At 51.0% G+C, this 14,598-nt stretch overlaps 3 protein-coding genes across 6 annotated transcripts in view; 1 reads left to right on the top strand and 2 right to left on the bottom strand.

Moving 5' to 3' along the window:
• Positions 1–9,546, bottom strand: part of LYPLA2 (lysophospholipase 2) — a 317,757-nt gene extending 308,211 nt beyond the window's left edge. The window contains exon 1 of the mRNA XM_075994973.1: positions 9,543–9,546. The gene's annotated coding sequence lies outside the window, so the exon portion shown is untranslated. The remainder of the gene's footprint in view (positions 1–9,542) is intronic.
• The window catches only part of RPL11 (ribosomal protein L11), a 484,397-nt gene that overhangs the window by 226,733 nt on the left and 243,066 nt on the right, over positions 1–14,598 (bottom strand). For 2 of the 4 annotated variants that reach the window (XM_075994986.1, XM_075994993.1), the window contains exon 1: positions 9,543–9,547. The exons of the other annotated variants lie outside the window; for them this stretch is intronic. The gene's annotated coding sequence lies outside the window, so the exon portion shown is untranslated. Of the gene's footprint in view, positions 1–9,542; positions 9,548–14,598 lie in introns of those variants that run through there. 4 annotated transcript variants of the gene reach the window in all.
• TCEA3 (transcription elongation factor A3) overlaps positions 1–14,598 on the top strand; it is a 34,371-nt gene that overhangs the window by 14,793 nt on the left and 4,980 nt on the right. The window contains exons 6-9 of the mRNA XM_075994955.1: positions 6,410–6,573; positions 6,757–6,818; positions 9,724–9,873; positions 13,478–13,624. Coding sequence (XP_075851070.1) covers positions 6,410–6,573; positions 6,757–6,818; positions 9,724–9,873; positions 13,478–13,624 — 523 coding nt within the window. The remainder of the gene's footprint in view (positions 1–6,409; positions 6,574–6,756; positions 6,819–9,723; positions 9,874–13,477; positions 13,625–14,598) is intronic.

The raw sequence follows: 14,598 nt of genomic DNA, 5'->3' as shown, positions 1-14,598 counted from the left end.
TGTGATTCTCAACAGGGGTCATTGAGAAATTTGTGGAGGCATGTTTGGTTGTCACTATGACTTGGGCCCTGCTAGGCGGTGGAGAGGGGGGGACACTGCTGACATTTAGTGGCTGGAGCCAGAGATGGTAAGTATCCTAGAACCTAGAGGACAGCCCTGCATAGTGGAGGATTGTCCTACCCCATGATGTAACACTGACTGCTAGTCAGTTCTGGGTTTGATGCTATAATACAAACAATCGACATTCGTGTCGGGATTTATACCTCCAGACTCCTCTCCTGACTCTGCCTTCGTGGCCTTGAAGCCTCCTGGCTCCCTCCCATAATGCATTCTCTTTCTGAAGGTCAGTCAGACAGAATGTCCTTCCAGCCGTTGTGCCATTTGGTGACGGTTCAGTGCTGCAGGTGAGCAGCCAAGAGGGACACAAGCAAGTCTTGTAAAGTTATCTCCTCTCCAGACTGTTTCCTGCACTCTTTGCCTCTCCATTGCACTTTTCTCTTCCACTCATTCACGCACTCACTTGGCAAGCCACCCCTGTTGAGCACCTTCCTGCAAGCTCAGCATCCTCCAGGGGTCAAGGGCGTATGCACACACAGGGTGACTAGCGGAGACCATGGCAAACAGAGAGCCGTGCCTGCCTGAAGGGGCAGCTCCCGCCAGCCCCAGCTGATCTTTATGGAAATGCAGGCCAAGTGTTCCTCGGCTTCTAGTTTTTTTTGTTTGTTTGTTTTTTGAGACAGAGTCTCACTTTCTTGCCTAGGCTAGAGTGAGTGCCGTGGCGTCAGCCTAGCTCATAGCAACCTCAAACTCCTGGGCTTAAGCAATCCTCCTGCCTCAGCCTCCCGAGTCGCTGGGACTACAGGCACGAGCCACCATGCCCGGCTAATTTTTTATATATATATGTATTAGTTGGCCAATTAATTTATTTCTATTTTTATAGTAGAGACGGTGTCTCGCTCAGGCTGGTTTTGAACTCCTGACCTTGAGCAATCCGCCCGCCTCGGCCTCCCAGAGTGCTAGGATTACAAGCGTGAGCCACCTCGCCCGGCTGTCTTCTAGGTTTTTAAAGAAAAGCCAAACGTCTAGATTTTCATATGAAACTCCCAATTTTAAATATCAGCAACATATTCATATTTTTCTATGACACAGGGCAGACAAAACGAATTTGCAGTCCGCCTGTTTGTGACCCCTAGGACCAGGCAAAGATTGAAGCCCATGATCTCTGCCTTCAGAGAGCTAACCACTAGCGAAGACCCCGAAATGCTTGTTTTTAGAAGGGGTAGATGTAACCCACAATGGGACGAGGGTCTCAATATGAAGTCAAGGGAGACATGGTAGAGAGGATTTGCGATGAGAATTGAAAGATGAATAAGAGTTTGGCAGACAAGCCAGGAGAGGCATCTCAAGCAGACAGAATAGTACATGAAAAGGTGTGGCGCTGAGGTCAGTGAGCATGATGCTCTGGGAAGGGAACTGTAGCCAGAGTTCTAGGAAACAGACCACCAAGGCCACCATGGGGACAGAAGTTTGCATGTTATGTATCAGCGTCCCTTACCTGGGCTGTCCGAATTATTTGAAGTTTGCCAGTGCAGTAACTGAAGTGACCTGGAGGTGGCGCGCAGGAGCAGCGAGCCGGGCCTCCAGATCTCTCTGCTCAGACCTAGGGCAGGAGCATTTTCTAAGGGCTGGCGCAGGCACGTCCAGGGAGCAGAAAGAAACTTCTGATAAATCCAACCCCCCAGCCCCACCCCGGCCAATGATTCCCTCTCTGCAACCTGGCGCAGTTCCCAGTCGTGTGCACTGAAAGCTAAAAGAGCCTGGCTGCCTGAAATGCCACCCAGACGCAAACTCCTGCCAGCCAGCCAGCCCCTGGCCAAGCAGGAGGGACCCGGGCTGGGTGTGCCCTGCCAGGAAGGTAGGAAATAGTGCTCCAAGCAGCCTGCCCTCGCTCAGGTAAGAGGACTCTGGAAAACTCTCTTTTAGAGACACAGTGAGGGGTGTCAAAAAGAACTGGAAAGGCAGACAGACTTAGGTCGGTGGTCTGACTCCAGCATTTGCCAGTTGGATGGTTGACTTTGGACAAGTCAGTTCAGCCCTCTGAGCCTCAGTCTACTGATTTGTAAAATGGGGATAATTACAGCTTCCTCTGAAGGTCATTGTGAGAATCAAACGAGGCGGTGAAATGCCTGGCATTGTTCCCAAACCATGTAAGTGCTCAATGAATGCATAATCCTCCGTAGTAACACATGCATGCAGTGTGGTTATCTATGCAGACTGCCTGACACTTTGTCACTGGAATTCTCTTAGGTGCTTTAATCCATTTAACAACCCCATGAGATGGGCACTACTGTTATTCCCATTTTACTTGTGAGAAAACTGAGGCACCTAGGGATTGAGGAATGCACCCAAGGTCACGTAGCTACAAAGTACTGGTATCAGGCTTTGAACCTGGGAGTTTGGCCCTGGAGCCTGGGTTCTTAGTAAACATCTTCAGTGTAGGCCTTCCAGAAATAACCACTGTTATTATTGCTGTTTGCTCTGCCTCCTTTAAAGCAGCATGCCATAGCCTCCCCCATCACACTGAGGATGTGTGACGGGGCACACGGGTCAGGGGGGCACATCCCAGCTGCAGGAGAGGAGGTTGGCTGCACTCAGGGGGGTGGACAGATGCTGGCTCAGAGACAGATCCCCCAGAGAGCGGGGCCACTGACCTTCCAAAGAGCCCTTCCTCTCCGCACAACTCAGCTCTGTCTGGACCCCCTGAGTGTGCCTTTTATCTCTTTGTGATCAGTCCCTCAATTCATCTTGTATTCATGCGTTCACTCACTCACTCATTCAACAAAGCTGTATCGAGTGCCTCCCTAGCGCACTGTCACAGGTGCTGGCTGCAGTGCTGAACCGGCGACAGGGTCCCCATACTCTGAGCCTGTAACCTGGGGACAGAGGCAGACGATGTTTCTAAACACGTAAACAAGTTAATTACAGACTTGGATAAGTGCTGTGGAGGAAAGAAATCAGGTGATGTGCTAGAGAGTCATGGGGTAGGGACACGGACAGACTGCCTTGGCTGAGGTGGTCAGGGAAGGCCTCCCTCAGGACGTGGCATGTGAGCTGAGACCAGGAGGAGGAAGAGCACTGCAGGAGGAGGGACCAGCCAGTGCAAAGGCACAGCGGTGGGAGGGACGTGTGTGTTTAAGGGACAGAGAGCAGCAGTGCCGTGCCGGGGGCTTCAGCGAGCCATGGGGGAGCTTGGCGTGAGGTTAACTCAGAAGGGGGGAGGCAGGGGCCAGGCATGAAGGATTTGACTTTACACTGGAAAAAAATTGGTCAAAAGAGGGGAGTGACTTGATCAGCCGTGAATTTTTGAAAGGTCCTTCTGTCTGCCATGTGACAGATAGATTAAAGCGGGGCAAGAGGAGGGAGAAGACAGTTTTGAGGCTCTTGTGACCATGTAGGCAAGACCCCAGTGGCCGGGACCAGGGGCAGGGAGATCCATTCTCGAGGCTCCCCAGTTTATACCCTTCCCAGCCTTTCCTCGCCCAGATCTTTCCCTCCTGCTGAAATCTGGCTCTCTCGGAGAGATCTGCTTAGGTCTCGGCTTCCCTGTCCCCCTGCCCTGCTGCCGGGCCACCCACTTGTCAGGCAGGGTTGGGCAGAATCGAGGCTAAGTTAATCTAGGACAGTAAATTTCAAACTGCATTGAAAATAAATAAATAAATCAAAGCTAGGAAGTGTATCCCCTTTGAACAAAATTTTTAGAAACTCAAAATGTAAGCCTTATAAGCAGAGCATACCATCCCCAGCCCACCTCACCTTTGAGGAACCTCCAGGCTCCAAGAGAACACAAAATCCCAGAGGTCCAGGGGTCCGTGGTGACAGAGGGGATCCAAGGTCAGCCCAAACTGCAAGAGTTGGGAGGCAAGGAGGTCACTGGCAGAGTTCACACTGAGAAGTGCTCAGTGTGAATGTTGGATGGGATTCTCTTATAATCCCAGGTTTTTTTTTGTTTTGTTTTGTTTTGTTTTGTTTTTTTGAGACAGAGTCTCGCTTTGTTGCCCAGGCTAGAGTGAGTGCCGTGGCGTCAGCCTAGCTCACAGCAACCTCAAACTCCTGGCTCAAGCAATCCTCTTGCCTCAGCCTCCCAAGTAGCTGGGACTACAGGCATGTGCCACCATGCCCGGCTAATTTTTTGTATATATATATTAGTTGGCCAATTAATTTCTTTCTATTTATAGTAGAGACGAGGTCTCGCTCTTGCTCAGGCTGGTTTCGAACTCCTGACCTCGAGCAATCAGCCCGCCTCGGCCTCCCAGAGAGCTAGGATTACAGGCGTGAGCCACCGCGCCCGGCCAAATCCCAGGTTTTCGATACTGGGAAGGCTGAGCTGCTCAGTCAGCCTCACTCTCAGACACAATTCCTTGGGCCTGGAAAACTCTGTCAGAAGCCCAGCATCCTCTTCTTCCTGAAGGGAAGTGATGCATCTATAGCCTGAAAGTGAACGTGAGAAGCAGCTGTGGATCTAGGCCCCAAGGCTGCCCAGCACAGCTGCCTAGGCTGTGCACTGTACAACTCCAGGAGGTACCCACATACCAGTGTGAATGGCACCCCTTGGAGTTATGAAACTCAGCAGCCCTTTGAACCCTTCCACAAGGGTTCAGTGTAGTAAGACCCTAGAGTGGGTCTTAATTTCACTCCAGGAGGGAACCCTAATTTTTTCTACTCTGATGAATCAGATTTTTCCTGAGCAGAGGTGTGGGAGCTGGCTGGCAGACCCTGATGTGTTGTTACTGAAAGAGAAGACGAGAAGGGTGGAGGAATGAAAGCAGAAACTTCCTGACTGCCTGGTCCCTACCCCAAGAAAGGGGAGGAGTTGTGCAACTATCACAAAGTCACTTCATTCTCTAGGGCTCCCTTCCCTCATCTGTAAAATGGGGCCAGTAATTCATGACTCCCAGGGTTATCAAGAAGAATAAACAGCAAGCACATGGTACATGGTGGCTTTTGTTATTACCATCCTTAATAAGCCCCAGAGTGTGGCCAGATCCTTTCTCTCCAACCAGAGCTCCCTCACCCTCATGCTCCAGCTGCCCTGAGCCACTCAACATTGCCCAGGCAGACCATGGAATCCACGCTCCCATGCATTTCTGCCGAGAATACGTTTTCCCATCAACTCTTGAGTGGCCAACTCTGCCTCTCCATCCGTTGCTGAAGTTTTTGGACTGAACTGCGCTGTAGCGTGACCCTTTTGACCTCTCTGGAGCCACATGTAAGTCACGGCACTGTGAGGCTGGTTGGCACAGGTGACACCTGTCACTGCATCACCAGCACCTGCTTCCCAAGGACCAAAGAGGGGTCAATAACAGTTGGAGTCTGAGCCTCAGCCTGGTGTTTTTGGTTGCATGTATCAGTATTTCATTCTTTCTTACTATTTTTCTATTGTGATAAAATATATGTAACAAAATTTGCCATTTTAACCTTTCATTTACAGCATAAGAAAACAGATATTCTGTCATTTCAGATGGATTAAGATTTACCCAAATATATAGAACTAGCTAATATATAGAAATCAGCTATCCTTGTATATTTCAGGCTTCCTGGCTACTCTTATTCATTGAACTTACTATACAGATTTTTTTATTGTGGTAAAATAAGCATAACATAAAATTTAAGTGTATAGTGTATAGTTGAGTGGTATTAAGTACATTCATATTGTTATGCAACCATCACCACCATCCAACCCCCAGAACTTTTTTGGTCTTTCCAATCTGAAACTCCATATACATCAAACAGTAACTGCCTGTGCTGGGCACAGTGGTTCACACCTGTAATCCTAGCACTTTGGGAGGCCAAGGTGGGAGGATTGCTTGAGGCCAGGAGTCTGAGACCAGCCTGGGCAACATAGTGAGACCCTGTCTCTACAAAATGAAATAAAATACATTTTAAAAAATAAATACATATTTACTTATTGAATGAGTGAATAAATGGCTCACCTGTTTATGAGAATGTATAGAGAGAGCAGCTAGCACAGTGCATAACAGATTGCAGTATAATTATTGGTGGTGTTAGACTATGGTCAAGTGACTGGGTACTAGAGTTCAATTGCCTGGGTTTGAATTCTGTTTCTACGGGTTTGCTGTTGTGTGACCTCAGTCAAGTGCCCCCTTAAAGGCATCTTCCTCTGCGATACACTTTAAAAGGCATCTCTCAAGTGGGGATAAGAATAGTGTTGACCTCATGGGGTTGACATGAGGATTAAATGAGATGATCCATGGCAAGTGCCTAAAATAGTACCTACGTCATAGGGTTGTTATGAGGATTAAAGGAGTCGTCCATAAAAACATCTAGAACCCTGCTCAATAAATGCTCTATCTACATTATCGAAATGGCTATTACTGGTTGTCGTCCTCAGATCAAACAGCAGCAAGTCGAAAGCGGAGAGCCCCAAGACCCCCAGCAGCCCCTCGACCCCCACGTTTGCCCCCTCCGTGTGCCTCCTGGCGCCCTGCTATCTCACAGGGGACTCTGTCCGGGACAAGTGTGTGGAGATGCTGTCGGCGGCCCTGAAGGCAGACGGTGAGAGGGCCTGGGCCCGGGCCGGGGAGGGGAAGGGTCTCTTTTCCCACTGGCACCAAGGGCAGGTGAGGTTCCGTCTTTCTCAGTGCCCTGGGGGTGCCTCAGGAACAGGGTCGTCCTGAAGCACAAGCAGCCTTCACCGCCAAGTCTGGCTGACGCCTGTATTTCCCTAATCTCTCTTAGACGATTACAAGGACTATGGAGTCAACTGTGACAAGATGGCATCAGAAATCGAAGATCATATCCTTGAACTGTGCCGAGTCTATGGGTGCCTGGGCCGTCCAGCAGCAGACCTGCCAAGTGCAAGGGACCTGGGACACTGGGGGGAGCGGGGAGCAGGGAAGGGCTCTGGGAACAGCCCCTGCTCTGCCCCCGAATTAGAGCTCTTAATCCTAGCTAACATTTATTATGAGGTTCCACACCCGCCAGTAAACTTGAAAATGAGCAGTACCTCATTCAGTGTTGAGAACAACCCTAAGAGGTAGTCCCCTGATCTCTCCAGTTTTATAGGTGAGGTCACTGAGGCTCAGAGACGTTAAGTCCCACTTGCCAAAGCTCATATAGCTAGGAGTAGTGGCAGAGCTGGGATTTGAACCCAGAAAGCATGACTCTAGAGCCTGAGGTCTCAACAGCTGTGCCAGACGGGCCATACCACAATGTGTCACAGTTGATCAAGTCATTGCGTCCTGGCTCAGAGTAGACGGAACAGAGAGCATTTCTCATGCTCAGCCTCTCCCCTCTTCCACCCTCTGGTGTTAACAGCTCCCACTTTATACTCTCAGATATATACCAGGCGCTGTGCTGGGCAGTTGACACTTCCTATCTCTGTTAACTCTCGCAGCAATCTCTGTGAGGCGGAGGCTGTTGTTCCCATTTTGCAGATGAGGAAACTGAGGCTTGGGAACTATTTGGTGTCAGAGCTGGACTGGAAACCTTGGTCTTTGAATTCCAAATAGTGAACCTTTTCCTTGTGCCCACTCCCCTGCTTCTCATCTGAAAGGGGCCTTCTATGGACAGGGGAGGTGACCGTCACTGTGATATAGATCCACTGCACCAAGAGATCTTAGACTTAGGAGAAAAAAATGCCTCCCCACTGCACCCACACTGACTGAAATCATGGAATTTCATTCACTGGAGAGGAAGGTTTGCATGTCAGATATAAAGAGGTGTGGAGGGAGGGGGACAGAATCAGGGGACAGAGAGTCTAAGTGTCACACTGAGGTGCATGTGACTCTTTTGAGGTCTCCTGGGTTCAAGCGGGGGAGCTCAGCTGGGTCTGTTCAGGAGGGCTGGGGCCACTCCGCAGAGAAACTTGCCTGTTTCCATCACCTGCCTGAGGCCACCCCATACCCTGCAACACTTTCTGGTCGTTTCCACCACCATTTAATGATGCATCAGCAATACCTCAGCAGGTCCTGCGCCACCCAGCACCTCAGAAACTACATTTTCATAATTTCGTATTAATTCAGGAACACAGAGCAGCGTGAGGTATTAGGACTATCCCAAACTTGATTTTCATTTCCTCCTGAACAGTCGTCCCTTTAAGCAGTTTCCATCTGCCTTCAAGCCCAGTTTGAAACGAAAGTGGGTGGTCTAGTACCAATTCCACTCCTGGCCTTTCCTCCTCACTCACTTCCTCCACGAACCAACTCCCTCTTCTAAAGCACAGGAAATGAAAGCTGCGTCAAGCTCCTTCGCTCTTTGTTCTTGGCTGGTGGGAGGTGGGAGGGAGGATAAATCTGAGGGCTTGAATCTAAAAAAGATCTGTCCTCTTTGGAGCAATTCTGTTCTGACATTGCAGCCTTGGGGCATGTGTGGCCTCTTCTGAGGGCTTGGTGACCCCAGTCTGCTGTGGTCTCGGGAAATGGACAAGTCAGGAAGAGGCTGATGCCGCCAGCCCTGCTCTCCCCAGTAGCCACACACTCCAGGAATCCCGAATGAACACATTTTTTTGAACACATTTTTTGGCTTTCACATGCATTGTGGCATAGTCTTTGCTTTTCACACTTTTATTGTACAAACAACAATAACAGAAAAAAGAAATAATACCACCTTCCTTCTACCTCTTCTAGCAAGTCATCTGTTTCCATTTTCCCCATTCGCCGCAGTCTCTATCTTGTGTATGATTTTTTCCCAGCAACGGCTTTGCCTTCCCGGTTCTGCCTGGCTCGGGAGACCAAGAGAAAGAGGCGTGTTCCCAAGCTCCTGCAGAGGGTGGAGGAGTGGGAGGCTCGGGCCTGCCTGGGGGTGAGGGAGGCCTGCCTGGGATGGAGTGTTTGGACAGGAACTCGCTGTGGTCGGTGGCCAGGGGCGACTTCCTGCGGCGTGAGTGGGAAGAGCATTACCTTCAGGAGGGGGTCTGGCTTCCAGCCCGGTCTCTGCCGGGAATTTGCCCTGTGACCTTGAGCAAGGGCCTGCACCCTCTCTAAGCCTCAGCTGCCTCATCTATTAATGGGAGAAGTAGCTCTGCCCAGCCCTTCCCACGTGGATGGTACTAGGTGTTATAGGGAGAGAGGGGAGGGGCGGGGCTCTATGATCAAATATATTGGGAACATCAGATAAACAAAGCTCAACGATTTCTTCAGTGCCACACTTCTTAGAGCCTTAGAAATGTGGCTCTTAATCTTTTCCTCTGCCAGCTGGACTCGCAACCTCCAGGGAGGGACCCTTCCAAACTAGAGATTATCTTCATCATTGTCATCATCTTAACAGCCTGTAAATGTTGAGCACTTGATGTGTCCCAGACACTGTGAGCGCGTCATGTGGCTTAGCTCACCGAATCCTCGTCACAGCCTTGTATTTTATAAATAAGGAAACTGAGGCACAGAGAGGTCATGTGACTCACCCAAGGTAACACAAGAGGCTCCGGCAAACCCAGGGTGCCTCTTCCCAGGGTTCCTGACACCTCAGTGCTTGCTACAATCTGATCTTACCTCAGAGGTTATTTCCTGTCTGTGATACTCAGCTGACCCCATGTACCCAAGTGACAGCCCCACTTGGGAGGTCAGAGGTCACAAAGGGTCCTGACCCCTGTAGAAGTCCAGGGAGAGGAAGAGACTGCCCTGGGGCTCCTTGGGCTTCAGGGCAAGGCTTGCATCCTTCTGTGCACCTCCGCGCGTGGCCGGCTGGCCCTTGACCGTGTCACATATCTACCAGGAGCTCAAGAGCACGGACATGAAGTACCGGAACCGTGTGCGCAGCCGCATCAGCAACCTCAAGGACCCCAGGAACCCAGGCCTGAGGCGGAATGTGCTCAGCGGGGCCATCTCCGCGGGGCTCATTGCCAAGATGACGGCAGAGGTGAGGGGGGTGTGGGGGAGAGGCCAGGCCCTCCCGCGGTCCCGGTCTGCGAGGCAGAGGCGTGACTCAGCAGACTGAGCCCAGGAGCTTTGCACCCAGAACCATCCCAGCCCCCCACAGCGCTCTGGGTGTCAGGGTCCCCAGCACGGCAACGCATACGTGTTAATTGTGCAGCATGTACGTTGTGTGGAGTGTGTGTGTGGCATGTATGTGTGGACTGTCCTGTGGTACATGCGTGTGGTGTATACATGTGTGTGTGGTGTATGAAATGTGTGGACTTTGGGTGGTGTGCCTGTGTGGAGTATGTGTGTTGTGTGTGTGGTATGTGTGTGATGTGTGTAGTGTGTTCGGTGTCCTGCGTGTGTGTGTGTTATATAGCGTATGTACACTTTTCTGAGGAAAGGGTTCACCGCTTTCCCTTAAATACCCAAAATAAACAACAAAGCTTTGGATTTGGGGTAAAACGGGGACCTTGGCACAGGCCCAGCGGGGTTATCTTTCTGTCTAGTTTAAAATATCCGATCTTTGTAGGCAAATAGCAACATATGCCCAGAGTTATAAAGTGCAGCTCGGCTTCACAGTGTGTCGTCGTCAGTTCAGGTCGCCACACAAAAATACCAGAGACCGGGTGGCTTCTAAACACCATTTAGTTCTCGCCGTTCTGTCGGCTGGACAGTCCAAGACCAGGGGACTGTCAGATGTGGGGTTTAGTGGCTGGGGAGGCCCACGTCCTCCCGGACTGCGACCTCACGTGGCAGAAGCAGTGAGGGGTCTTTCTCAGGCCCTTATTAGAAGGGCATTAATGGCCGGGCGCGGTGGCTCACGCCTGTAATCCTAGCTCTCTGGGAGGCCGAGGCGGGTGGATTGCTCGAGGTCGGGAGTTCGAAACCAGCCTGAGCAAGAGCGAGACCCCGTCTCTACTATAAATAGAAAGAAACTAATTGGCCAACTAATATATATAGAAAAAATTAGCCGGGCATGGTGGCTCATGCCTGTAGTCCCAGCTACTTGGGAGGCTGAGACAGAAGGATCGCTTGAGCCCAGGAGTTTGAGGTTGCTGTGAGCTAGGCTGACGCCACGGCACTCACTCTAGCCTAGGCAACAAAGTGAGACTCCGTCTCAAAAAAAAAAAAAAAAAAAAAAAAAAAAGAAGGGCATTAATTTCACGCCCACGACCTAATCCCCTACCCAGAAACCTCACCCCCTGGGGTTAGGATTTCAACACATGAACACCAAGGAGACCTTCATCCTGGTTCACCTTTTGCCCTAGGCAGGAAGTTTCTATAAAAAATACAGGACAGTTTTTGCTCCAGAAAGAAAAATGGCAGCTGGGGATCGGGCTGCCTTCTGTGCTGCGGCTGGGGGGGCAGAAGGCAGCCCATGGGGAGAGGTGGACGGATGGCACTCCGCATCGCTGTGCCCCGGCTCTCTTTCTATATCTTTCCTTCTTCACCCGGCCCCTTCATTCTTCCCCCTTTCCCTCCCTGCCCAGACACGTAGAGAATGGGGTAGGCTCTGCGGTATTTGTTAGCGCTGCTGAGTGGACATACCATCCCGTCGGCCCTGTGTCACTGTCCGTCCAGCGCTGACGACAGTGCCTGGCGCGACACAGGGCTCAACAAGGGTGCATCAAGTTCACATCCAGCGTCCTTCCCTAACAGTTATATACGACGCGAAGATCCGGCTCACCCCCTACTCTCGTTTCCCTCATTTTTCACCTTATTTTCTATATTCTTGCACTTATTCCGTGTGTCTTTGAATGAGGCAGGGCAGAGATGGGTAAATGGGTTGGTGGGTGAGGGGATAGATTTTCCTGTTGTGTCCCTTACCCGGCACCCAAGACCCTCCTTCGGCACTCTGACCTTCAGCCTTGTTCCCCCACACTCCTCAGCTTGCACCCACCCCAAATACTCTTCCCCAGACTGGCTATTCTTGTCCTATGATCTTTTGCACCTGCTACTCTATTTGTCTGGAATGTGCCCTTCTCCTTGGAAACTCCAGTCTTTCAAGACTGGTTAGGGTATTAGCTTCTTCATGACCCACGGTAACCCCAAACACTTAGCCACCATACTCTGTGCTTTCCCTGCACCTGTATGCCTTTGCTTTAGCATGCCCTTCCCTCTCTTGTGGTCCTGTGTAAATGCTTGTAAAACCCCGGGGCAGGAACCAAATCTTTATATCTGAACCCTTTGGGTTCAGAGGCAGTGTTGTGCTTGAGCCTACTCCCGCCAGCTCAAGAGAACGGATTATGCGTAGCTCTCCCCAACCCTGCATTCAGTTACATCACATCAGTCGCTTGAAATTGGCCATAGTGGGAGCATTTATACCATGAAAGTTGACAAATGCTACAGACCAGGTACCCCCACAGGCAAAGCCAGCTTACCAGCACACTGAGGCAGTTAAAGGCATTCAATAAATTGGCATCCAATAAATTTTGAATGAACGAATGCATTATGCTCTGGAAAATCTCCCCACCACCCCCAAATGAAAGTCAGCTGCTTTTTATTTATGTGGCCTTCCGTTGACTTGTTTTACTGTATAGCCCTGCCGTTGGTTAGGACCTAGCCCTTGAATTTAGCACGCTAGGACTTAAACATTAGTGTGTACCAGAATAACTTGGGGGCATTAATAAAAATGCATTTTCCTCGGCCAGCCCTTAACCTTTCTGATTCGTAAGAATCTGCGTTTTATCAAGAAGTCTAAGTGATTGTAATACAAGGTCAGCATTCTAAAATGATTTGACCTTTATGCCAACACTGTTCTCCATGGTTTAAGGAGTCAGGACAGACAACAACAATTGAAATGTTTAGCCAGACCAAATCCTCACTTTAATGATGGCTTCAGCCATCCTCCTCCCTGCCCACCAACCCTTACCTAGAGCTCTCTCCAGTTTGAGCGTCCCCCTCTGCTCTCCTCTGGCAGAGGCTTAAGGTGAGTCAAAGGGCCAGGGAGATGGAAGTGAAGGGCCTGGGTAATGCAGATATTGAATGTCGACAGTGAGCTGGTGGGAGGCAAGGGACTGTTCTGCAGGGCCCCCCAGGAGAAGATGTTCTGCAATGCATGCTCGCAGGTGAGCAGTGTGCGTGAGCCCAAGAGCTGCAGGGTTCTGCTGAAAAGGGGGTAGCAGCGGCAAGTCATGGATAGTTGAGACAAAGTTCCCACTAAGCAGATGGCTGGGCAGCGGTCACAGCTCACATGGGCACTGGGTCACGGCCAGACTGGAAGGGTAAGGGGAGCATCACAGATCCGGTGGGCAGTGGTCGAGCCAGCTCAAGCAGGAAGTTTCAGGCCAAGGTCTTGGCAGCAGGGTGAGCACCAGATCCGAAGGCGCATGCACAGAGTGCTGATCTGGGGTGGAGGCTATTGGCCTGCCACTGTCCTGGATGTGCCTTGCTCACCTGGGCCCAGCCAGAGCCCCCAGGTTTGACCTTCCAGCCATGGGTGGAATGAGGATTCTCCAGGTACAGCTTTCTCCCAGCTGGGGCAGGACCAGGAGTCCAGGCCTCCCTCCAGCTTCTGGCACTCAAACCAGCATGTTCCCTCCTCCTCTGTTCAAGCTCTCTGGGGCTCCCAAGCCCTGAAGGGCAGACTCGTTTCTCTCCAGGAAATGGCCAGTGACGAGCTGAGGGAGTTGAGGAACGCCATGACCCAGGAAGCCATCCGTGAGCACCAGATGGCCAAGACTGGCGGCACCACCACTGACCTCTTCCAGTGCAGCAAATGCAAGAAGAAGAACTGCACCTATAATCAGGTATGGACAGTGTGGTGGAGGAGGCCACAGGGCATGGAGGTGGGGAACCAAGAGAAGCTTAGGGAATAGCCAGAGGGGGTGAAGGGCTAAAACTCTCCAGGCTGCAGAGAGAAGGGCCAGCCTTCGTACACCAACCTGTGCACCTGTAGCTTCTGGAGAATGTTCTCCTGACTTTGGAATCACCTAGCTATGTATCTGCGAGGCTTGGCCAGTGTGTTCTGGCCTGCCCTGGGTGGGACTAAGAAGAACCAGACTCACAGAGCACAGAACTGCTGCAGAGTCACAGATGGCTGGAAGAGAACTTAGCCATGTGAAACCCAGCTCCCTCCCTATACACACAGGGAAACTGAGGCACAGACAGAGGGTAGGTGGGCTTTGCAACTTTGCCCAAGGTGGCAGAGCAGGCCAGTGGCAGAGAGAGTAATAAATCCAGATTCAGACCTTTCTGCCTGCAGCCCAGCTAACTCGGTCAGTAAAACCTGAGGGGTTAGCCCTGAGTTCTAAGGGTAGAGACCACTGCCCTGGGTTGGGGAGCCTCAGAAGCTACTGGGGCTCCTTCCCTTAAAACCAGAGAACAGCCTCCTGTTTCCTGCAATTTTCAGAAAATTGCACATGGTATGCCCCTGGAGCGCCAATATTCTTGGATTCTAATTGTTGTCTAGTCATTCTAGAATTCTATTCATTCCCCCATCTGCTTGCCAAGCAAGATTTATCAGGAGCACCGGTGCTCTTTGGCTTCCGCAGAAATACAGCCTTGCCATGGTGGAGGCGTCCCAGGGAGAATTCTGATTCAGGAATTCAGAGATGTTTGTGCAAGTTCCTGCTCTCTCCCACCCAAGCAGGGTTCCATGCGGAGCGATGTGCTTCCTGTGCCCTGCCCCCTTCCAGAGTCAACTGCCCATTAGCAAGTGTTCTCTACCACAGAGAAGCCCCACTGATACCCTTTCTCAGGTGTCACCACTTTCCAGCAACAA

The sequence above is a fragment of the Microcebus murinus genome, chromosome 2, assembly GCF_040939455.1.
Source record: "Microcebus murinus isolate Inina chromosome 2, M.murinus_Inina_mat1.0, whole genome shotgun sequence".
Lineage (NCBI taxonomy): Eukaryota > Metazoa > Chordata > Mammalia > Primates > Cheirogaleidae > Microcebus > Microcebus murinus.
This window is presented reverse-complemented; position numbering and strand designations above follow the sequence as displayed.